At 38.1% G+C, this 25,265-nt stretch overlaps 1 protein-coding gene across 7 annotated transcripts in view; it reads left to right on the top strand.

The window, feature by feature from the left end:
* The window catches only part of Nol4 (nucleolar protein 4), a 331,009-nt gene that overhangs the window by 269,446 nt on the left and 36,298 nt on the right, over positions 1-25,265 (top strand). For 6 of the 7 annotated variants that reach the window (XM_085700071.2, XM_048442653.3, XM_048442654.3 and 3 more), the window contains one exon: positions 5,463-5,576. In XM_085700071.2, the coding sequence (XP_085556197.1) occupies positions 5,463-5,576 (114 nt within the window). Of the gene's footprint in view, positions 1-5,462; positions 5,577-13,040; positions 13,279-25,265 lie in introns of those variants that run through there. The other variant, XM_048442655.3, reaches the window with a different exon arrangement.

Below are 25,265 nucleotides of genomic sequence, written 5' to 3' on the forward strand. Positions count from 1 at the left end.
AATCATTTTCTCTAAGTGTCTTGGGGAGTACATTCTATTCACGACCTTGGTGGAAGTAATAACTGCTTCTCCATGTTGTCTAATACTTAACTGAGGTGCATTTAAGAAGTAGAGTTTGGAGAACACTCTGATATTATCCCATAAGTAGATTTATATTCTTGAGTTTTTGAAACTTTTATAATTCTACAGTATCTTAAATGTATACCCAAACTTCAGTGCATCTTAAGGTTGTTTAATGTGTATTTCTAAAGCTAAAACTTGGCACCATTTGTTGATACATTTCCCCTGGTTCTGAAAAGGAAGATACATCTCCATGGCGCCAACAGAAATCACATCTTAAGTTCCAATTAAAATGTGACTTTTTCAACTCCAAAGCTCCATGTGACCATTTAGCCATCTGTTGGGTGACACAACCCCACTGATTTGAACCTAGATAATTATGACTGTAGGAACAGAGCAGAGAAAAGTTCAGCTCAGGATCCAGCAGAGAATGACTGTTAATTAGGAAGAGATAATTACTAAGAGTTTAGCTCACATGGAGGGGGAGAAATAGCAAATTTCTGGTGTAGGTATAAATTACACACACACACACACACACACACACACACACACACACACACACACAGAAGCATTTGTCTCAATTTTTTTGTTGTTGTTGTTTTTTCGAGACAGGGTTTCTCTGCAGCTTTGGTGCCTGTCCTGGAACTAACTTTTGTAGACCAGGCTGGCCTCAAACTCACAGAGATCCACCTGCCTCCTGAGTGCTGGGGTTAAAGGCATGTACCACCACTGCCCAGCTACATTTGTCTACATTTTAATCAATGCCAGAAATGTTCCTTTAAAACACATATGCTACATAGTATGTCTACTAAAATCACAGTCACCAGGAGAGGGGCTGTTTTCTACAAATTCCTCCTTAGATTCACTGTGCTTTGGTTGTGACTCATTTACCACATGAAAACATTTGTGCTTATGGCCAGTGTTAGGAATAAGGGAGGAAAACATAATCTTTAGCATTGTTAGAATATGAATAAAGCCCTTAGCATATTTGAAATTACATCACCACTAGAGAAGAAAAATGGAATCAGTCCTTGGCCATTAAGTTTGATGACAGAAGGGAGGAGAGGACTCAGGGTACCATTGTGCACTCATGTAATACCACAGAATATTTGATTTATTTTCTTCTCATCTTCTTGATATGAATAACTGACTTGGGAAGTAAATAAAAGGCAAATCATGAAGAAAGATCAAGCCGATGGTTTTTACCTTAGCTATATTGTCATTATGTGAAATGTCCCTGAGTGATGTTGTGGATACAGACCTTTACTATGGGCTCACCAGTGTTAGAATCAAAGGCCTCTATAGCTTACTAGCTCATGAAGAGCCTCCTGTGCCTTCACTGCAGCCATGAAACTGAGAGCAACTTCTTGGTTCACGTGAAGTAATTGATTGGCACTCTGGATACAGCCACACTAAAAATTTGTGACGTTAGATCATGACAGAACTTAGCTTTCAGGAATTAGTGGAGAAGTGTAAGGGAAGGAATTAAATCACCCCAAAATAAAGATGCTAGAGAAGTCCAAATGTATTCCCTGTTTAGAAACAAAATGAAGTTAGCTGCAATGATCTATCTTCCAGTTTGTATTAGCTCACCGGAATTATTAAGTAAAAATAATTCTTTACTATAAATTATTTACAATTTGCCATCATATGTGTTTGAATCCCAGGGAATCTATATGATTAATGGAGATAGACAAGTCATGAAATCTCTCCAAACTTTGGTTTGGCTTTCTCTAAAGAATAAATAATGTAAATGCTTTTCCTTGAAAATTGGAAAGTGAGATGATGAATCTAAGTTTTTTGTATTAAGTTATGTTTATCCCAAGCTCCCAATATGAATTATTATTGAGAGTCATCTCAGAATTGTATTCACATGACATAAGATTCTGCTTAGAAACACACATAGATTATACATTTGAGACTTGAGGATCTTAAAAAGACATCTCACACCGCAAATTACTAATTCACTTTTCTCTTCTGTCCAATGATCTTGAATAAATTAGGATTATAGTATAAATTTAGGCTGACTTCTATCTGCTTATTTTTGAATTAGCATATCAGTTTGCAGATAAGGTTTTTATTTCATTAACCATTAATTATTTAGAAGAGCTAATTGCAACACAATGTGAAAGAAAGAATAGAGAACTGAAATCCGGGAAGCCTGACTTCTAAAAGTAGGTGTTTGTCCTAGGGCAAATTAATCTATCTGGCTTCCAGTTCCTTCAGACATCTGAGGAAAACAAACTGTGCCTGTGACTTTGTCTCAAAGGTCGTCCATGGCTGTCACATTATGGTTCCACAAGAAACTTAGGGCAGATAAAAAGAAAATTCTATCTTTTATTTGTGATCAACTTTGTGTCTGCAGGTCTGCTTCTCTCCCTGCTCATTAGAAGAGAGTATGATTACTTTTATTTTGAGGTTAATTTTCTCCCCAAGTCTGAGACTTTCAGTTGTCAGGTGACCTTAAAAGAACAACTTGTTCCACTCAGGCAGAACTCTCTCCTTGTGCCTGACCAGACCAGTCATACACGTGGGAAAGGCCCTACAATCCCCATGACTTTCTCAAAAGAACATGATGTAAGTTCTTATGGAAGACAGCTTTTACTCTCAGAGTGAAAGCTACAGCTCTGTCATAGTTCTTTGAATTCCTTTTAAATTAAAGAACAGAAAGAATTTCTATGGAATAATTTCAACTAAAAATATTTCTTGTACTTTCTGTTCTTGTTCAACAAACTTTTACAAGAAATAAAACATACTCAACACACATTTAAGAAACTTGAATGCTCATTAGTAAAATTCAATCAACTTACTAAATTTTATAACGTTTTATATCCAATTTGGAATAAAGATACCCAACAAAGAGAACTTTAAAGAAGACAAGGAATAGAAGTGTGTATGCCTGTACCCTGTGTGATTGTTGCTGACTGGATTAAGAAAAAGAGGATTGTTGGTGTGTAACTGAGGTTATCAGTTCCATTCCTGGGATCAGATAAAACTCTAATAATGTAGATAGGTCTTTGTGAACTCATAACCCCCATTTGAATAACACCAGCTACAAATCAAATAATTTATTTTCTTTTTCATAATAGAGTGTTCTTTCTTTCATCCTCTACTATAACTTTACTTCAAAGGAAATTCTGCAGGAAGCAAAACAGATGAGGTTTTCATACGGTTTAGATTCTATTGTTTTGCCAGGCAATGGTCATTATTTAATGGTAGACTGATTTTATGTATATTTGACACTTGCTCCAGTTTGTTAGCCATACTTGAAGTAGACAGGGAAATGAAACAATACAAGTTTTGAGATGAACTTTTCGTCTCGGTTTGCCTCATTTGACCCTCTCTCTTCTCGAAGTAAAAGCCTGGCATAATTTTCCTCAGAAACACATCTATCATTGCCACCTACTGTTTCAGGATCTCTCTCGTCTCTGGATTTTAGAAAAGGGACTTTGTGAACCTTGCGGTTCTTTATTGTCCGATGTCTAGGCAGCATTCCAGGCAGCACACAGGAAGGATCAGAAGAGAAACCCTGGAGCCACCCCTCCTTCTGACCCAGCAAGTATGATCTGGAAGTGGGAACAGCAAGGAAGCAGCTGAAAAAAAACCCCAAAAGTTCCCTTCTAGGTCATAAAACATAAGAGCTGTTCTATTTCAATACCGCAGAAATTCCTTCCTCTATGTGTTAAAACACGGTGGACTCGATAGATGTTCTAGAGTACTATTTCAGATGTAAGCTTTGTGTCTCAATTTTCTAAAGCACATTATATATGGAAAAACTACAATGAGACCTACACAATAGAGCCACGTTCACGTTTGTAGACAAAGTGAAAAGAGTTTGAATCATATGAGAGATTTCTAATAAATAATAGCCAAGTGAGGCTAGCAAGATCGTTCTGTAGTTAAAAACTTACACTCAAACCCAGTGACTTAAGTTCAAACCCCTGGATCCACAATGGATAAGAAAATCCGTTTCTGGAAGGTGTCTTCTGACTTCCATGTGTTTCCTGGCACTCATATACTTGTGCTTGGACATACACAATGATATTTTTAATTCAAAAACAAGTAAGTAGTCATATAAATTTTGTCCTGAGGCTTTGAAATCCCTGAGGTGTTATGCTGAAATGCATGCTAGACTTCCAGGATATGTATTTTTTTCATTTTCCCAGTATTTTATTAATATCTCTGTGACTTAATTTTCATGTGACTTTTTAATCTATCATTTGCTTATCTTAATTAAAAATGTGCTATATCATTAAGTATTTCATCTTTCAGTTAGATGGTTTTGCGTATAATTATGTGAAAGAAGAATAGAAAACTTTTTAATGATTATAATAAATGATCTGCAGAGTTGCCCACATTTTATAATTAGCTTAGTTAGACTGTTAATTAATTTCTGTGTAGCCTATGTAGAAGATGTATTTCCAACATGTGCCTATAAAATTATTACTATAAACTCATATTTAAAATAAGGGAAAACATGGATTTAAACACAGGGCAAATAATCTCTCTCTCTCTCTCACACACACACACATACACACACACAAACCCCTGGGTAGACAGAAATCATTGTGTGGCTGGCCTTGTTATCTTGTGTTTAACTAAGGTAGGAAATGTTCTAGGTATATTAATCACATGTATTCTTCATAAAATAGAACCTCAATAAGCATTTGCAATATTCACATTACAATTGTCTGGCTTATGGACAGGGCATGGTAATAAACATCCATGATTACATTGTTCTGATAACATGATGGGAGGCATAGACAGGAGGTACCATGAAAGACCCTGGACCAGCTAACCTGGAAAACACAGTGATAACAACAGAACTTCTCAATCAAGGTGGAAGATGAAGACCAACATCTGAGGTGATCCTGTGGCCTCCATGTACATGATGTTCACACACACACACAGGCACACATGCGCACACACACAGACACACACACACACACACACACACATGTGCGCACGCTTTTTTTAAAAAACAGATTCTTTGGCATGGTGTGGTGTCAGGTTTTTGTTGTTGTTTCTTTGTTTTGTGACAGCACTGTTGTTTGCTTTTGTTCTGTTAGTTTTTGTGCATTGTCATGTTCATAAAAGAATTCAAGGGCATGTTTGATTTGCAAACTATGGTCAGCAGTCTTGCCATTGCTTGTTCATACTCCAAGATAAAGATTCCGGATAAGTACTTGTGGCCACGGAGACCCAGGAATGAATGACGTGTCTGTGTAGCAGCCGTAGCTCTAACCTCTAACTAGCTTTCATTTTCCATCTTTACAATTTTCATTTCCTCTATTGCAATAGATTCTCCTGCCCATGGTGGTGGTCTTCTGAGCTCTTCTGACAAGTGGTCTGTTAATGATACTGTTAATAATTTTTCATATTCTTTCTCTCTTCTTTTTTAGTCTCGACCTATCCCTTCCCACCTTACTTCAGCAGTTGCAGAGAGTATCTTGGCTTCAGCCTGTGAAAGCGAGAGCAGAAATGCTGCCAAGAGGATGCGTCTGGATAAAGCCCAGGTACTGAGGAGAGTGGAGGAGTGCAGACTCTTGAATGGATCTAACACACAAGCAGACCTCTGTTCTTAACACTTGGATTTGAAAAATGCTATGCTCTGGTGATCCATTGATACCAAACCAAAAAAAAAAAAAAATCTATGGTGGAAATAGGGCAATAGCAAAACTGAATTAAGCTTCCTGTATCAATTTAATGACTAACTAAAAGGTTCTGGCTGATTGGTTATCATATTATTCAAATTTGCCTTGCCATTTATGGCCGTGACACAAATGTATTCATTTGTAAAGAAAAGGAAACTGTCTTCAGTGCTGTCTGGTCTGTACTGTCATATATTTCTACACTTCTGGGGGGAGGGGTTACTATACTACCAGTGACGATAGATTGTGCTGATGCTAATCGAAGTACAGACAATCTCTGAAAAATTAGACAGTCTTAAATGGGGCCCCAATCTAATGGATATCCATGTCCTAAATTTACTCTTCTTAATTAAATATCTGAGAACTGTGTTCTTGAGGCTTGAATTGTGCAGCACATGTGTGCATATTTGTTACACTGTTCACCGGTGCTTCTCTTGGTGGTTCTTTTAGTTCTTCTATATTTTTCTGTCTTTCCTTCCTATCCACACAATAGACTTCTCTTCCTCTACTATCATCCTTTCTTAATTATTCACAGTAAATTGTCTAAATTTCAGTGTGTTACATTATATGCTATCAACAAAGGCTTGCTTTATTCTGACTTTTTAAATTTTATACAGTGGGTCCTTCACACTTATTGCAACTGAGATGATTGTAGAGTAAATTGTTAGTTCAATAGTTTTTCTCAAGCATGCAAAAAGAGCCTTATATTTCAAGATCAAAATATCTTCTAAATCTTTTAGAATGGCATTATTTTATGTACTAATTATTATTAAATATTACATATTTATAGTACAGAATTGCAAAGGATGAAGCCTATAGTTAAACAAAATGCAGTATCAATGTTCGATAAAAACTATTTGAAAATGCCAATTTTGGAATTATTAATGGTGATATCAGTATATATCAGCATGTCTAAGTCTTCAGTTTAGATGATTTATCATCATTATACTGGTGAAATTTATCATAAGGTGGACTATAATACTATACGCATTGCCATCAGGTTAGTTTGTGCATTTGTAGAATAACCAACCTCACTTTGCTTCTCATATCACCCAATAACTGATTGACAGCCAGCTAGGTCAGATCTGTGTGCTTCAGTTTCCTCAAGAGAAATAATATTTGTAACTGTACTAGTAATTCTCAAGAGCTGACACAAGCACCTTAAAAAAGAGAATGCATGGTACATCCTTAGCATTTCTTTTGGTAGCAAAGTAAGCAGCAATGAGGTCCACATAGAAGGTTCTGCTATCTAGGCCCTTTTCCATTATCTCAGTAGCAGTGAAGCTAGAAATAAGCATCAATAGTTTAATGTCTGATGTAATAATCTCTTGTCAGACTAAGTCCATTTGAGAAAAAATCTTAATTCTACAAACTAAAATTCTAGAATTCAAAGGACTTTCCTGCTTGATGTACAGTCACATGCAGCGCCTACTGACTCTGGAATATATTTACACAGTATCAGTAACACATATTTGATGAAAAGTGAGAAATTAATGTCTATTATTACCTATAATATCACTCTACAGCAAGCTGTAAAAGAGATAAAGACATATATTTAACTCATAGAGTTGTTGTGATGGTTTGGTAAGTCTTTATATAGTTAAGTGTCTATGCACCATACGCTTGATTATCTTGAGCGGTAGAAATGCCACACTCACTTCGCTAGTCATTTACTGTTAACTAATACATTTGTGCTGTCACCGTTAAAAGGTCTTTACATCAGACTAGTGCTTGTTTTCTTAGCTCACCCACCAATTAAAGAAAAACTACCAACAATATTTAGGAATGAGATTGCCCGCTACTGTTCCTTAGACTGGGATGGGCAGGAACCAGTGATCCCTTGACTCTGCTCTCAGATTTTCAATTCGATTTTCTCTGCTTGCTAGAACATGGTGATTGTATCAAGAAAAGCTGACTACTTTGAAATGGGGATATATTCAGAAGTCTCAAGATGGATGTAATTCTTTCCTTAATAGGTTTACAAGTCTCAAGAAGCATGTAATAAGTAGGAAACCAATGTTTTAAATTACATCTTATGGGTTGAGAAGATAGCTCAGACAGTAAGCACTTGCCTTGTAAGCATTAGTACCTCATTTCAATCCCTATAACCTACAAACAAAACAAAACAAAGCAACAGGAAAACCCTGGGCACAGTGGCAGGTACTGGTAGCTACAAAGCTGGAGAGGTGAGATAGACAAGACCCTGGTGCTCTCTGGTCATACAGTCTAACCAACCTGGTGAGTTCCATACCAGTGAGAGACTTGCCTCAAGAGGAAAGTAGCTAGCACTAGGAAACAATATCCAGGGTGTCCACTGATATCCCCCTTCATAGACATACCCACATGAAACTGAATGAATATATTATATTTTATAGTTTTTTGTAAATCGGTGAGACACTTTTACAAATACAAAAACCCTATGAAACTGGTAGTAATATTCGCATAAACATAAAATACAGGTCCAGACAGTACAAAGACCCACGTGAGGTGAAACAGTGTGAAAGCAGCCACCTGTGTTTCCCAGCTCTCAGAGGGCACATTGGAGTCATTGTTACCCTAAGATAATGAAGGTACCCCCAAGAAAGGGCCAGAGACTGGTTACATACCCTGAATGCTAGGACAGCACATAGAATTAGCATTTCACACATTTTAAACCATTTATTCTTATGAAAAGTTCTGTAGGTCTCATCTGAGATGCCACACAAAGACTTCTACAGCATGATTCTCCTTCCTCCTTTCTATTGACAGCATCACTCTCGTGTTGGATCCAAATCTTTGTCTAATTATTTGGGCTCCTGGCATTGAAATCATGCTTTCTGCATGTACCCGTACCCAGACTCACAATTCTTAGAACTTACCCGTGGTTTAGAGTTTTTCCATCAGCACCAGACTAAAGTAAAAGCATAAAATTTCAAAACCCGGAAGGTCAAATTCTGTTTTTGTGTTAAGCCTCACCCTGACCCTTTGTTGCCACTGGCTGGCCACATAGTGAGCTCTAATTATGTATGTTCTTCATAGTTTATGATGTTTGATGAGTTAATTGGATTTTATGGAGCTGTTTGATCGATGAACATGAAAGATGTTATGGATGTGCTAAATTCTTTCTTTCAAATGCCCATTTCATAAAATCTATGTAGCACAGGCCCGAAGCCAGCCAGTGGCAAGGTCAGAGCTGAGAGTTTCATCAGACATCAGAGTTCACAGAACTGAAGTGAATCACTATGCACACCAGGATGAATGCAAGGTTTCTGTCTTGCATATGAAAATCTGGAATTTGTTCATGATTAAAGAGAAATCCTCCCTCAGTTTGGGTACTGAAAAAAAAATGAGCAATGTCAGACTTCACTTTTTCGTCTCTGACAGTGAAAATTTAGAACTAGAATTTCCTGTGTCTCTCTTGCTTGTTCTTCATTCTTTATCATTCTGAGTTTCTGCTGTTGCTTAGGGTTTTGTTTGTTTGTCTGTTTTGCGTTTAGTTTTCCTTTGAAACAAAGTCTCACTCTGTAGCCCAGGCTGGCTCCGATTGTTTGGTGATTATTTTGGGTTACAGGCAAGTTCTACCAGAAATACATGTGGATGTTATCTAGGTTACTGTGATGCAGAAAGATCAACTGAGGCAGCTCCTAGCTGGCTTATTTCTTGGTTATGTCAAATTTTTGTGATTTTTTTTGAGGAGTGTCACACATTTTGTCCACAATATTGATTAATGATTAATATTAAGAGTTTGGAAATGATGGTTTTCTTTATTTATAGCTTCCATTCTTCTAATTGCATTCATTGATAGTTCTAAAGAAGAGTTTGCCTAAAAACCAAACATTGGGGGCTACCCCCGCAGCGTTCTGGAGACTCCTGTCCTTGAACGAGAAAGTGGTGAATGCTGGGGGATATCCCTTGTGCAGTTACTGAGAGAAGTGGGGAAAGGATGCTTGAAGGGAATGTAGCACCTTTGATTCAATTCAAAAACCCAGTTGGTGGGATCGACCTGTTGCTTAATTTCTTTGTACTAATAAAAAGTGAGGGAAGAGAATAATAAAATGCTATCCACTGATTTTCTCCTAAGCCAAAACAAATTATTGTCAGATATCGTGCTTGAACTTATGGGCTCAAGACTTAGAAATATCTATAAAGTCCACAGTTTTTTATTGTATTTTTTTTAACTTAACCATGATGCGTTTACTGACGTCTACATTTCTTCATGCTTTTTTCCTTGCTCTGCTAGGGCACTGGTGAATGGGCCTATTATTAGAAGACATGCCATTATGGATGCAAATACTGAAACTGTAGCTGTGTGCATGAAGAGAATCTTCATGTATTTTATTTTGTCTTGGATACATTTGAAAACTATCAAAAATACTGATGGAGACAATTTTGTCTTTTTAAAATCCCCTCTCCCCTGTGTGTATACATGGTGTGTCTATGAGCATGTATGTGCACTTAGGTTTGTGTCAAGACATAGGTGTGGAGATCAGAGGACAACTTCACCTTCTCTTTGTTTTCCACCTTTGCATATTCCAGGTTAGGAGTCCCACGGACTTGGGAGAGGTTCTTGTCTCCTCCCCCTTACTCTAATTTGGGAGTGCTGGTAGATAAGCTCTGGGCTTTCTCTGATTTTGTGTGGGTTCTGAGAATCAGGTGCTCATGTTTCCAGGGAAATGTTTTACCCACTGAGTCCCTAGCCTCATGGAGCAGATTTTGAGATAAGAAGCCTCTTCAATGTGTCAACAGTTTTTATTTCCTTGAGACGATACGCTTGACCACACATTGAATTGAAAGCTATATTTTCAGTCAATTTTATTATTTAACTACAAACTGTTGTAGTAACCGAGATATGACTTGAAACCTATTTTCTGAGTCTGCCAGGGCCTGTCTTCTTGTCACTATTTTTAGATATCCTTGATCTTAAGTATGCTCCTAGCATTTTCCTTTCTCACAGCCAATATTTTGGAGAAAGACCCATGTCTTCAAATATTTTAATGTGTTTCAACATTGCTCTTCTATCTGTAGGGTAAAATATACTAACTAAGGAAAACAAAGCCCCATGGAGAGTACCTGTAAAATATTCTTTGTTTTATATTTCATGATAATTTTTGCTCTGTGTGGTACAGTATGTGTTGCCAGACATTGATGTCCTTATTAATAAGGATATTAACAGCAGACACACAAAAGGATACAGCATTATCTGAGACATCTTAGACTTATGGCCAAGTAAATTGTCATATTTTATGAATCTGGATCAACCAATATTTTACAGACATTGTAAAAATTTCCCGGTGTATCAGGCTTGTTTGGGAAAACACTTACTCTTTAAGACAGCCATCTTGTGCTTGATGATAATACTGATTTAAAATTTTTAAGGTATTTTCAGTCATATTGCATGAATTTTGACAATTTGAGAAATTAATAAAGAAATGTTTACTAAAAATTCCATTTCCCATTTTATAACACACCTGCTTCTAACAATTTTTTTTAATTAAAATTTTTAATTTATTTTACATTCCAATCACAGTTTCCCCTCTCTCCTCTTCCCCTATTTCCTCCCACCTCTTACAGTTTGATAGACAAAAACTTCTAAATGTTAAGAGCGTTACACTATGGATTCTATTTCTGAGCATTTACTCTGTTACTATTAATCTTGTGAGACTATTGGAAATTGTCCTATTGCTTCATGAATTCCTTTTCATAGATTACTAGGGGCATATTCTACTTATCCTAATACAAATTGTAACATGATGGGCTGCCTTATTGGGGTTTTCTGTCCTGCTTGATTCCCACAGCTGTTTAGCCCCAAATAAAATCACACAGATGTCTCCTTAAGTTATAAACTGATTGGCCCATTAACTCAGGCTTCTTATTAGCTCTTATGACTTATATTAACCCATTTTTCTGATCTATTTTAGCCATATGACTCTGTACCTTTTTCAGTGGGGCAATCACATCCTGCTTCCTCAGTGATCTGCACAGGACTGGGAGGAATCAGCTTCCTCCTTCCCAGAATTCTCCTGTTCTCATTGCAACACCTCTACTTCTGGTTTTACTGCCTATACTTCCTGCCTGGCCAATCAGCGTTTATTTAAAATATGATTGACAGAATACAGACAATTCTCCCACACCAACAAATTTCACGTACAAATAACATCTTGCCTATTATTTCTAGGATAATTCCCGAGTAGCAGCACTATTAAGGGAAAGAATCTCCAAGGCTCTTAAAAGTCTCAATGAACAGAAGATCCATATCCTTATAATTATTCCTTTTAAAATCTGATATAAAAATTAAACTTAGTATAAATTAACTATGGTCACAATTATGGAATATGATCCTCCAATGTTTATATTAACAATGACTTAAAGGAGAGTAGTAATAGTGATAAAAGATTTTCTGAATGTGTAGATGTGTGGATGCTGGGACACCAGAAGGCATGACGAGGTCAGCAGGTGCTTGCATCTCTAAGTCACATTCATGAGAACGCAGAAACTAAACTGTTCTCTGGTCCTCTACAAGTGCCAACTTGATGGGTCAGTGACACAGTTTCCCAAGATGGTAACATTCCAGGCAAAATGATGCAATTGTCTCTTGATTTACACAGGTGACAGACCTGAGATAATCTAATATACATGCGAATGTAAATACTAACACCTTTGATTGTTCCTAACAATCAGTTTAAGTGATTCACACAATATGCTCTCCGCCCTATTCATACAGAGCTCTGGGCAGAGTCCAGGTCAGTTCCTCTAGGCCTGGTAGACCTTAACTTCTACAAATACATATTTGCCATTTGTGTTTTAAAAATTGAGTTTGTCATTCACATTTCACAACAGTTGAGGGAAATAATGTCAATGGTGTTCTGAACCAATTCTGCAGAGAAAAATATTTGACTGTAACGCTTTTCGCATTTTGTGAGCAGAATAGCTGCATCGCTCATATTCTGTAGCATTAGCCTGATAATGGTGAGACTCAAACATCAGTGGGTTCAGCTGGTGTCCGCAAGTGAGAATTTTTGTACGGGCAGTTTTTAAAACTTTCTCTTTTTCTATTTATTTGAAGTATTCTTTCCATAAATATTAAATTATCTGACTCAATAAGGAATGGTTGATAAAAATTACTTCTAAATCCATCCTAAAATGATTTATTTGGCAAATATGCATTACTTTGTGATTGGCAAGTTTAGTCAATATAGATGGGAGGAAAAGTTTCCCAAGAAGCCAGTAATATAGCTTTTCCTGACCTTGTTAACTGCTTTGTAATACTGGATTTTTTAATTATGGAAAACTATTAAGCAGTCATTTACCTCTCACACTGAAACTAGATAAGGCATCATTTTTCATTAACAGACTCTCATTCTATTGAAGATCGGTGAGGTGCAGATGGTACACTGTGTAGAAGGACTGTTGGAGACACCGAGGTAGAGTCCTGTGAAGTCTTTCTGGGTACTTGGAAGAATCTCAAGAGGAGAGACTGTTTCAGCTAGATCTTAAGAAGAAGAGATGTTGACAACAGGAAATCTTCCAGATGTATTCTTGACATGAGAAGCATTTCCAAACAATAGATGTCCTTTGATACCTAAAACAACAGTTTCCATAAAAGAAGCTCAGGGTATTTGTGTGTGTGTGTGTGTGTTCATTTGTGTTACATGTGTATACAATACACATGCATGTGTGTGGAAGTAAGGGACTAACATGGGGTTCCTACCTCAACTGCTGTCCATCCTATTTTTTGAAGCAGGGTCTCTCTCTGAATCTGGAGCTCGTCGCTTGGCTAGACTGGCTGACTAGCAAGCCCCTGGGGTTCGCCTGTCTCTGCCTCTCCAGTACTGTATTGGCAGGTATGTGCCACTACAGTTGGCTTTTACACTGATGCTAGGGATCAAAGTGAGGTCTAGATGCTTGCACATCAAGCACTCCATCAACTGAGACATTTTTCTGACCTCAACTTGACATTTTTGGTAAGACATGGTAGGAGATGGAGCTGGATGACAAGTAGCATGGCAGGATTCTGCTGTGCTCCGTGAAGTAACGCACATACCAAGGGCTTGCCAGAGGGAAGTGCTGAAGGAGACTGCATGTCTGGAGAGTTTCACAAGTGGGTGTGTAATAAGGTGCCATCCATAAAACCCTGGGGAAGCTGAGTTTCTCACAATGTGGAGGTGCCTCTTATGGTGTGTTTTATTAGGATGTCACTGTATTTTAATTACAATTTGGTATATATGCCTAAAATAATTATGGGGAATTTCAATTGCAACAAAATAATCATAGAAATCATGTCTGTCATTGATAAATAGACATAATAAACACAGGTAATACTGAAATGCCATGTATTTATTATCACAACCTACATCAGCTAATTCAGAGTATTTCAACTAATATATGTTCATATAGTTACATTCAAAATTGCCTTTCTACCTCAAAGACATTTTATATCAAAAAGTAGTTATTACAGTCTTACTAAATTAATCAGATAATTTTTATCATTTTCAAGAAATGAAGGTAAATTTATTTCTGTTTGAAGTATGTAATTATTTCACTCATTTTCTTCTTACATAAATTTAATTTAAATAAATAAGTTATTTCACTCACTTTTTTCTCAATACACCAATCTATGTGTATCTCAGTGATAATGGAGCCCTATTGTTCTGTCTGTTGACAGTAGTGTGAGGCACAAGTAGAAGGAATTGATTCTCTCTTGGGCAGGTAGGACAGTGGGAAGCTCAGCAGCTTGGCTTCTTGTGTGTGACCTGTCTGAATTCTTTGGGAATCTGAACACAATTCCCACTTTGTGAATATTGGTTACTCTATCACTTGCTTACTTTATTGCTTTTTGTCCTGGCCTCATGTAAAATATTCAGATATTTAAATAGAAAAGGGCATTTTTAATTTTTAGGCTTGTCTTTAGCTTATGATGTTATCAATTGCAAGGTGGTAGATGGTTCCTACAGAATGAATAGGTAGGTTGAATTCAGACACAGAAATTCAGCATAGCAGGAAGTCAGGAAACACAGCTGACTCGTTCTCTGTGAACCAGGCGCTTTGTTCATGCTGTTTGAAAATGACTATTTTTAGGCTTAGCCGAGAAATGATGAGTCTGATGTATCTGGTTTGTAACAAATAAATTCATTTTTATCCTGTAATTTGTCCATTCATTGTTCTATCCTTTCCCCTTCATTTATATACTTTACAAGCCATTAGTAACTGAAAAGGATCCGTATTACATATATTGGGGAAACTGTACTGGAGTCACACATCTGTTAGGAAGTTAGGGGATATCAAAGCTCAGAAAATTGGATATTATTTTTCAAAGAAAGAGATTTTGTTATTCTTGACACCACATCTGAAGTATATACAAGGACACTAGCAGACCCAGGGAATAGAGAGTTTATACAAAGTCAGTCTTATTTTGAGACTTGAGTGGACATTGCCTAGGCTTTGAAGGAGCTGAAGAGTAACCCTACTTAACAATTATTTTCCTTGTCAGTCTTTCTATGTGCTGTTGTCTCGTGGTTACTAGTCCTGCTGTGTACCATTGTACCATCTGCTGTGTACCAGGGGCTGCAGATGAGGTACAGAATACACCTTCTTCTAAAGAGTGTACCAAGCAGGCGTCTGCTTCAGCTGCTGCTCTTCTCAGTGGATTCCTCCTCATTATGGTGTGGGAGGTTGACGGTCTTTGCACAGCAGTTTTCTTTACAAGTCCAATAATAAGCTCCTGAAGTTTCCAACATCAGGAAGCTCATCTTTATGGTCCTCTTAATGTCCTCTACTTTGTCAGCAATAATTTGGAGGGAAAAAAATGGCTTGTCTTAGACAACACAGTGACTCCTGCACTTCTGCATGGCACCAGCCTTAACCGTTGCTCACACTCCAGGAGGGAGACTTGTGGAAAACCACTGCTCAGTGTGTTAGGGTTCTGTGGAAAGAGGTTTTCTGCTGTTGTTACCGGCACCTTCCGCAGAAAGAAAAGGCCAGGCGTCAGGAATCAAGTCCGATTTCTCCTGAAGATCAACCAGCTCCCGAGTAATTTTATGTTCAGATTGGAAACTTTATGGGCTCTTTTATTCAAGAAAATGAGGTGGGTCCTTCCGGCAGCTGCAAACCCATGGCAGGGCCTATCATACTTCTTTGTCTCTAACGTTTGTGTTTTCCAACTCCTTTATGAAAAATCTAAGCATCATTTAATACATATGATAATTCTGATTTCTGAATAGAGACCAGAAAGTCAAAGATGAAAGTGAGCTACAGTTAAACCTAAGTATAAAAGATCTCAATGTGAGCAAAAACTTCATATGTTTAAGACAAGAAAATCCTCATGTAATTCAAGTAACCAGACATGAAACTTCTCTGTAAAAACATTCAGTTAGTTAGTTAGTTATTTAGTCAGTTAGTTAATTAGTATTTGAACAGGGAACAGGAGAAAAGAGGACAGAAAGACTATCTGTCTTCAGCTGACGTATCTGAGAAGGCAGAAGAGTAAGGTAACCTGATCAAAGCCCTTAGGAAACAAATAGGGGGAGGTAGGAGTTTTGAGATGTCCTGTGAGTCTACGTGGGCATGCAGTGTGCAAGGACACTGCAACTCAGAGATTGCTAACATGTTCCCAGAAAGAGGATCTCTTTAAAGTATGAAATGGTAGATTACAGAGCTTAGGAGATTTATTGTTTTTTTTTAAGACATTTGCTATGCAAACCTTAGCAGTCTGAGTTTCATCCCCAGAACCCATGTGAAAACTCTGGACATGATAGCACATACCTGTAATCCCACAACGTCTAAGGTGAGATGTATGGTAGAGACGAGAGACTCCAGCTGTAGCTTGATCCAGCCCATGTGGAGTATGAAGCCATCAGCCAGGCACCTGCCTCAGCAGAGTGGAAGGAAAACACAGCTTCCTGAAATAGTCCTCTGACTTTCACAAAGACAGCACGGCATATGCATGCCTGCCCCCCACACACATTAAACATACAATGGGCATGTGTAGGCAGCATGGCACATGCACAGCTGTGCTCACTCTTTCTCTCTCTCTCTCTCTCACACACACACACACATCACACGTACCATGGACACACATAGGCAGCATGGCAATGCATACCTGTGCTCACTTATATACACACATCACACTTTCCATGGGCACAAAGGCCTGTGCTCCTCCCCCGTCCCTCCTACACCATCACACATACCATTGGCACACATAGGCATCATGGCACATGCTTCAGTCATTAGCAACACATAATAATTATAGCAACAACATTAGACATAAATTTATAATATAGAGATTAAAACCAACTTATTTTTATGAAAATAACATTCTTGAAAAGGGTTAGTTTTTAGCTTAGATTTTGCTTCCCTCACCTTCTCTTTTTTTCTGCTTCATTCCTCTCTTTCTTCCCTTTTTCCCACCTTGTCAGAGATTCATTCATTGCTTTTGCTTATGTTACTGGAAACATAGTTTTCATTTAATAGGATAACAAAAGACAAGGCAGAAGACATGGCCTTTCTCATTTGGGAGTAATGTTCCAAAAAATGGAGATCAGAAAGCTTCATGAATTTCAGCTCTCAGCATGGAAGAATTTGAATATTACAATGAGTGCAGAACTCTAAAGGCCACATTAGTTTAATTCAATTGCATCTTTATTCTATTAATTATGCCTTTGAAGCCAGTTTGCAAAGTCCAATGAGGCTATGTAGTTATCCTTAAGACTGTCCTATTGTCTGTGAATTTTCTTAAGTTTCACTTTGAGTCAGTTTCTAAACTGAAAGATCCTTCCTATACTTACACTGAAATAGCACTTAGTGATTATTCATATTCTAGTGGCCACATCTGTCAAACATTTCATATGCCCAGGTCCAGACTTAAATTCCACGGTCTTTACCTTTCAGTATTGTTTTCAATTAACAGTTAAAACAAAAAAAAATCATCCAACAAACCAACCAAGCAGACCCATGAGAAGTCAGAACATTAGGCAGCATCAGACTTAATGGAGAGTTCAAGCTCATTTGCACGTATATTCCTGTATTTGGGTTTATCAGACACAGGTAATATGCATTGCTATTGTTTCTTACAACTCAGAATTGCAGAGGTAAAATAGAATTGTCTCCTGGCTATGCCTGGTTTCTATCTTCCTGTGACATTTGATGGGTTGAGGGAGTTTGAATGTGGAGCCTAACTAACTCTTCCATCAGCAGATCCACTTTCTGGCCAGCCCGTCACAGTCCTGCCACGCACCTGGCCTTTATTATATATTCACCTCCTGGTATATGTGTTGAGGTTGCACCCCTGCGTGAAGCACTGGTATGCACACTGAAGTCCCTCTTCCACCTCACTATAGAACTCTGAGCATAATGTATTTTAGTACTTGACAAGAGTACAGCTACACTATAATGGCTTCCAGGTGTCTCTGAATAGTGTTTGACTCTGATTTTTATCATTCTGTGGGATTAAAACAGCCTTGCCTGCTTATCATTCTAAGACCCAAAGAAGACCAATTTGATATTAGAGTGAGGATAGGCATTTAATAGTAATTATATGTTGGCTAGATGTGGCATAACAAATAGTCAGTCTTAAAAGAGACTGCACAAAGTGCTCACTAACATCAACATTGCCCAAGCCCAAGAATGGTAGCATGTAGCCAGTCAGGCATTCATATTGATGCTGCAGTTTCAAATGCCAGGACACAGCCTAGTAAATATCACTTTAGCACCAAAGAAGGAAAAATACAAACACAGTATTGTAGGAACCAAGTATATGAGCATGGAGTAGACTAAGAATCCCTGAGCATTTAGTTTTTGGCCACTGTTGCTTTTCACTGCTCTGATAGAGAACTAAGGCAGATATTAGGTTTCTGACAAAGTAATTATGGGGAGGCATAGATGCAGGGAGCTGACCTGACATTTGCCCCTTGATAGTTGTCATAGCAGCGGGCTGAATGTAGCAGTTTGATATAAGTGCAGGTCATGGAGCATGTTCTACACCAAATGCAGCACATTAGAGCATAAATACATAGGGATGGAGGTGAAGCCTCAGCGCAGCCATCTTCTTTCTTTAGTTCTGATCAAATGCTTCAAATCCACATTCCATGAAAGCAACACTTTTAAAAGCAATGATTTTGTGCTTTTGCAGAACTAACAGCATGAATACCACTAGTAGACATTATGTCTTTAGTGCATAGCTTCTTGGAGAGAAAACATTTTTAAACAAAGCTGCTAAATTATTTTCATTCTTGAGACTAGAGAAGACCTTCTTACAAAATAATATGTTGTGTCTGTACACTGGTTTTATTCACGTTGTTCTTTCAGAAATATATGTACATATATATTTATATGCATATCTGCATTCTGTATCTGAAAACTATAAACAAAACTAACTACTTAAAGTTATATATAAAAGATTCACACATATGCAAATGTATTAGGCACACAGAAAGGAAAATTCTTATTGACATTCTTAAGGTAGTTTATGTCCATGAGTTATACCTAATGTGGAATGATTCATGCAAAACATAGAATCCCTTCTAACTCTGTTCAAGAGGGAAAATATTTACAAATTATCTTTAAGTTTTTATATGTGAAGACTAGAGGAATGGTCAATGTAATTATAAAAACTGTTTAAGTGTTACCAGCAAGAGTCTAATATCTCTCTCTTCCCTTTTCTAGCCTCCCACACATAGTATAGACAAACTCACTAAAAAATGAACTTTTCTTTCAAAATAAAAAGAAATGCTAGAAATCAAGAACACACTCGAGACAACTCATTTAAAGTGAAATCAGAAAAGCATAAATAGAACAAAAAAGGAACACTGGGTGTGGCAACAAATTCACATCACTTAAAGCCACACTGAATAATGGGGGGTCTTTTTCTTTATTGAGTATAATGTACATGCACCCCATTACACTGTCACTGCTGATCAGGTTAAAAAGTATATTTTAAGAGACACACACAATGTGCTCTTTAAATACAGCAGGAAGGAACAGTACCAAGCTGATTTCTCTGTGTCCTAAGACCCAAGTGTGTGGTGTCTTCAGCAATAGGATTTTACTGTCCAGTTCTGAGAGTAACCAAGAGCAGTGGCAATAGCTTGTATCATCTGGGGCAGAAGCCTATGATACCCCAAAGGAACATAGCCTGTACCTGGCTCAGCTTTTATTTGATAGCTCTGGCTTCTGGGAGAGCGGCTGGTGGAACTACGTTCTAGTAGAAGGCTCACAAATCGGCAGCATTAAGATCACTTGGTGTATTAAAAAACAAACAAACAAAAACCCATTCGGGATAAAATAGGTGGGTTGATATGTTGGGGTTGGGGAATGGGATTTGATCAAAACATGTTATAATCCTGTATGAAATTCTTAAATAGAAAATTTTTTAAAAATTTGATAGCAAGGATTAGGATCCATTGGTACATCCCTGGCCAGGCAAGTGCTATGCCCAGGGCTGGGACAGTAAGAACCCAGGGAGCACCTAATGGAGTGGTTGTGGTGCTCCTGAAATTCCAGGGCTCAGAAGGCAGAGGCGAGTGTCAGACTAGAGGTATCAATGAGTTCTGAATTCAATGACAGACCATGTCTCCAGGAATAAGGTGGGAAACAACTGAGGCAAATCCCGGAAGTCAGTCAAAGGCTTCCACACGAAGAAACTGACAAGACACACACCAGAACCCAGTAAGAGAAATACAGACTGATACAGAGGGAGGAAAGGTGCAGGCTTTATAGAAGGCTCCTAGTTTTTCATTAGTTTTAAGATGTTCACTTTGTTTTTCTGGTAGTATACAGTGTTTACATTGTCTACACAGCAACTTAGCACTATTATAAGACTTTTACAGAGACCAATAAATTCATATTCGATAGCATCTTGAATAGCAGATACCCTAGTGCCTTTTATCCACTTAAATATCCTGGGACAAAAAAAGTGAGGTGTGGGGCTGGGCCCAACCTTGCACCCTAGCTCGGGTCAGGCTCCAGAGAACCACTGGGGTGTTTACCAGCAGCTCACAGCAATGTCCACACTCCTAACTGCACTGCGGTTCCCTTTTGCACAAGTTTCACAAAATACAAGGGTGAAGAAGGGGAGTTGCATCTTATTTGCATAATTTGGCCTTGGAGGAATTAAAAATATTAATCACCTTAATGATTTGGGAGCAAAAGTGATAAAAAAAAAGGAAGAGAAAAACTGCTTTTCAGAAAATCTGCCTCCTGCAAAATGTCTGGGCTGTGACAAACAACGAATCTCAACAAAGGCATATTCTGAAGTGAAGACAACACTGAATTTAAAGATATGATTTGTTCAGCTCATTATTCTGCACTTTAATTTTGTTTTAAATACCATTTTTTAGAGTAAAATAAAATTTCCCCATCCTGAACATTTGGGCAATATTTGAACTTCAAGCAATCTTTCAAAGCAGTTAGTTAACTTTAAAAGTTAAAACAAAAAAAGAACAATCTGAGTTGTTCTTTGAGACATTGGGTGGAAAATAGATCTAAAACTAGATACATTTAATCTTAAGAATACCTAAATAATCCAATCTTAATTCAATTTATGCTATTTTATTTACAAAAGAAACATAAAAGGGGCTACTTTTAAATTTAAATTTTTAATTCCACTGGTATATTGTTTTATACTAAAATAAATCCTATTAAAACTGTGGAAATAAAGCTGGGCAGTGGTGGTACACACCTTTAATCCTAGTACTTGAAAGGCAGAGGCAAATGCATCTGAGTTTGAGGCCATCCTGGTTTACAAGAGCTAGTCCCAGGACAGGCTCCAAAGCTACAGGGAAACCTTGTCTCAAAACAAACAAACAAATAACAACAACAACAAAAACAGTGGAAATATCCATCTTTCTTTACTTCTTTTTTTCCCCTAATTTTAATTATTTTATTTTGATTTCTGTGTCTATCATGCTGGGATTGAACTCAATACAAGACATGAATGCTACAAATAAGTCACCTCCCAGCTCCATTATTCTTTTTATACTTTGTGTCCTAATTTTGTAGTTATAAAGTTAGCTTAAGGTTGAGGCACACTAGTGTATAAGGTCTACTTTAGATAAGTATTTCCTTTAACCTATCTGAACTATGCATAACGATGTTCCTGGCAGTCTCTGCAAGAGTAGAAAACTTGGTAAAGGTGTTTCAGTGATGAACAACTGCCCATGATGGAGGAAGGACAGCCCTGAACACTGAGTTTGAATATGTGTCCTGCTTGTCATCTCCAGTGTAATTTAACAAAGATTCTGGGAAGGCATTGCTTCGGTACAAGAATGAAGTTAGGACTAGAACTGAGTACTGAGTCCACTGAGTGCCTCATCATCCGTGGGAATGAAGAGTGTGAATGGGAGGAAATGATGCTCTGAAGGGGAACAGAAGGGGTTTGTATGAAAGTTTCTTCAGTGAGAATTTCTTCCAGAGCCTGGAATGTGAAGGAGATGTCAAATAAACTTCGAATAATCAGCAAAGCAAAGTGTAGAAATCAAAGAATTTGGAAAATTTTTGCTCTGTCCTACCCACAGTCTCTCTCAGACAGCTGAAGTCGCCCCATTGCATCCTGACAGCTCAGGAGAGCTGTGTGTGGTAAGACTGTAGTCTGCAGCAAGAGTGTGGCTTTGGGATCAATCAGATCCGTTATACCAATTACTACAACTCTATGTTGAACAATTGGAAAACGTCACTCAAGTCATGCAAGTCTGTTTTCCCTAAACTTTTTCTGTTTTCTTTTACTTTTTCATCTCACTTAACTCACGTGAGCGAAGCAAGAGTGTGTACGCACAAGCAGAGCACCTCCCCAGGGCACACTCCTGGGAGAGCTGTTTTCTTCACCAGGGAGAGCTTGTTATAAAGGAAAAACACTTAATTGGTGTGACCTACAGTTTCATAGGTTTAGTCCATTATAATCATGGCAGGACATGACGGCATGCAGGCAGGCACGGTGCTGGAGAAGGAGCTGAGAGTGTTACACCTTGATCTTCAGGAAATAGGACGTTAACTGTGACACTGGGCAGAACTTGCACACAGAAGACCTTGAATACCCCCCCCCCCACACACACACACATACACACAGCAGTGAGGCACAGACTCCAATAAGGCCACTCTTACTCCAACAAGACCAAACCTCCTAATAGTGCCACTTCCTTTGGGGGTCATTTTTTTTAAAGCATCACAGTGTCTTTAATTAAACCTGACTCTCTGTCCCTGTGTTATCCATTCTTTCACCAAATCCTGTCCCTGTTCATGACACAAAGCAGTTTATCTTCTCCTCTGTACATTAACATGCAGTCATTTAAGGTATGACTTGCCATTCTCTCATCAAAGATGAACTCTTTGACATCCCGGTAGAGAGAGCACCCCTACTGTTCAAACGCTCCATGAATTGCTTGTTCATACTCGCTCCTGGATAGTATTAAGTGTGATACATGGCATGTTCAGTGCAGATATCAAAACATCAGTAAAGGCAGTCTGTGACTGTCTCTTCTTTCCATATTGTTTTTTGACACGGGAGTCAAGAGGGTTTTCTCTGATCTGTTTCCTCTCCTTAAGTGCTACTTTCACATCTACACATTCCTGCTTCTATCAGGAACCCCAACAAGCTCATCCGGGAGAGGTGAGGAATGAAACATGGGACAGTGCCATCTTTGCAGGCACTGGGTCATGCCCTCCAGGGACTGATGTCATGGTTTACTTTTCTTACACATTTAAACATGGTAGAGCTTTAAGGGAGGAAGTTTCCATATAACAATTCTTGTAACAAAACTTCAGGGCAGGTTATGTGGAAATTCTCTTACAAAGTAGCAAAGTACCTGTGACCTTTACAATGAGAATGAATTCTGTTGGCTGGAAATGGAGCGGCCTAAAGAATCAGCATAAGCATAGATTGTATTGATGGACAATGGGACCTCTTTCATAAGGAATGTGTTCTATTTACTGAGAGACAAAGTTCAGGATTAGGGCCTAAACAATGCTCAGGATATTGGGGGATTCAGGTGAAGCCTAGCACCTTATAGAACAGCAAAAAAAAAACCACAATGGTTGTTTGACCACCTCACTACAGCATTCCAGGTGAAGAGAAGTCATTCATTTCTTTCCGTTGAAGAAAATAGGTCTCTGTGGTTGACAATTTTGGTTTCTCCAATGCTTACTCTAAGCTATGCTTGCTGCAAGTATCTTCACAGACTGCTTCTGTTCACCGTACCTTAAATTCCATAGCCTTGTCTTCAACATTCTGAACCTCAGAGTTAGCCCTGTTTGTCGTTTCTAGTACTATCATTCACAATAAAGTGAACACTTTAGCTATTTACCTTTCAAAGTCCATCTTTATTTCTCACCAAATCAAGCCTTTGAGAGCAGAGAACTTTTGACAGCTTTTGGTCATGACTCTGGAACTCTACCAAGCACATAGTGAAATAAAACAAACATAGAGTAAATGAAAACATATCATTGCTTGCTTCCTCTTTTTCTCATGACCTTGGTGTTTTTCAAATGGAAAGACTGGTTCTTCTGCTTATAGTCTGGGAACAAGAAGACAGTGTGACTGAGCCTCTCCAATGGGAGCAAGAACTCCATGTCTGGATCTTAGATCCTGAACTCACAGAACGACATGTCGCACATGCCTTTTTGCCTTCCACAAAGCAATAGCTTAGTGATGTCTAATTCAGGGGGTTGTTGTAAGGATTGAGTCAGTTAGCAGGTCAGAGCAGTTCCTGATGCAGTCAGGTCTTGACAAGCACTGTTTGAGAGCACTTCTCTCCCTCCAGGCACTGCAGTTTTGTGAGTATGACCTATGCTGGATGTATATTTTCATCTATCTTTAACTCCTCTCCTCTATGCATGTATCATACTGGCTGGGTTTTTTTTTCTTATAATTATCTGTGTATATGTTACCTGCATACTGTGCTAACATGTAAGCTCACTAGAAGCAGATAGTCCACCTGTGTTGTTTTCTTCATCTGTAGTTACAGTGTCTTGCACGTAGTATGTGCTCAATATATACTATAGTAAGCATTTTATTCAGTTATAGGTGTATTTTTTAGTGTTGTGAAAGTTAGCTCCTTAATTTTTGAAACATGGAACACCTTTAACTTAGTGTAAAGTTACAGCTTTGGCCCTGTTAAATTTATCCAATGCAGCTGCACTGTAGTTGACATTTTCTTTGGGCCACCAACCAGCTTTTAAATAAAGACATGGAGGCATATTACTGATTATAAATGCTCGACCTTAGCTTAGACTTGCCCCACACTTTTAACCTAATATAGCCTGTTTCTGTTCATCTACATTTAGCCTCTGTACTTTTTCCCTTTCTTTCATTCTTATGTCCTACTTTTCTGCTTCCTCTGTGTCTGGGAGACTGGCCCCTGGCATCTCTCTGTCATCTTCTTTTCATTCTTCCTTGGGTCTAAATTACTCCTTATACTTAATATCTCTGCCAAGCAGTCTCCACATACCTCCTCAAATGCTTTTGACCATTCAGCTTTTTATTAGCCCAATCAAGTACCTTACATAGGCAAGGTAAAACAGCCATGCATCTTTATATAATTAAACAAATGCAACAACTGATCTTTACATAGTTAAACAAATGCAACACATCCT

Source organism: Myodes glareolus, chromosome 13, assembly GCF_982192425.1.
Source record: "Myodes glareolus chromosome 13, mMyoGla1.1, whole genome shotgun sequence".
NCBI lineage: Eukaryota > Metazoa > Chordata > Mammalia > Rodentia > Cricetidae > Myodes > Myodes glareolus.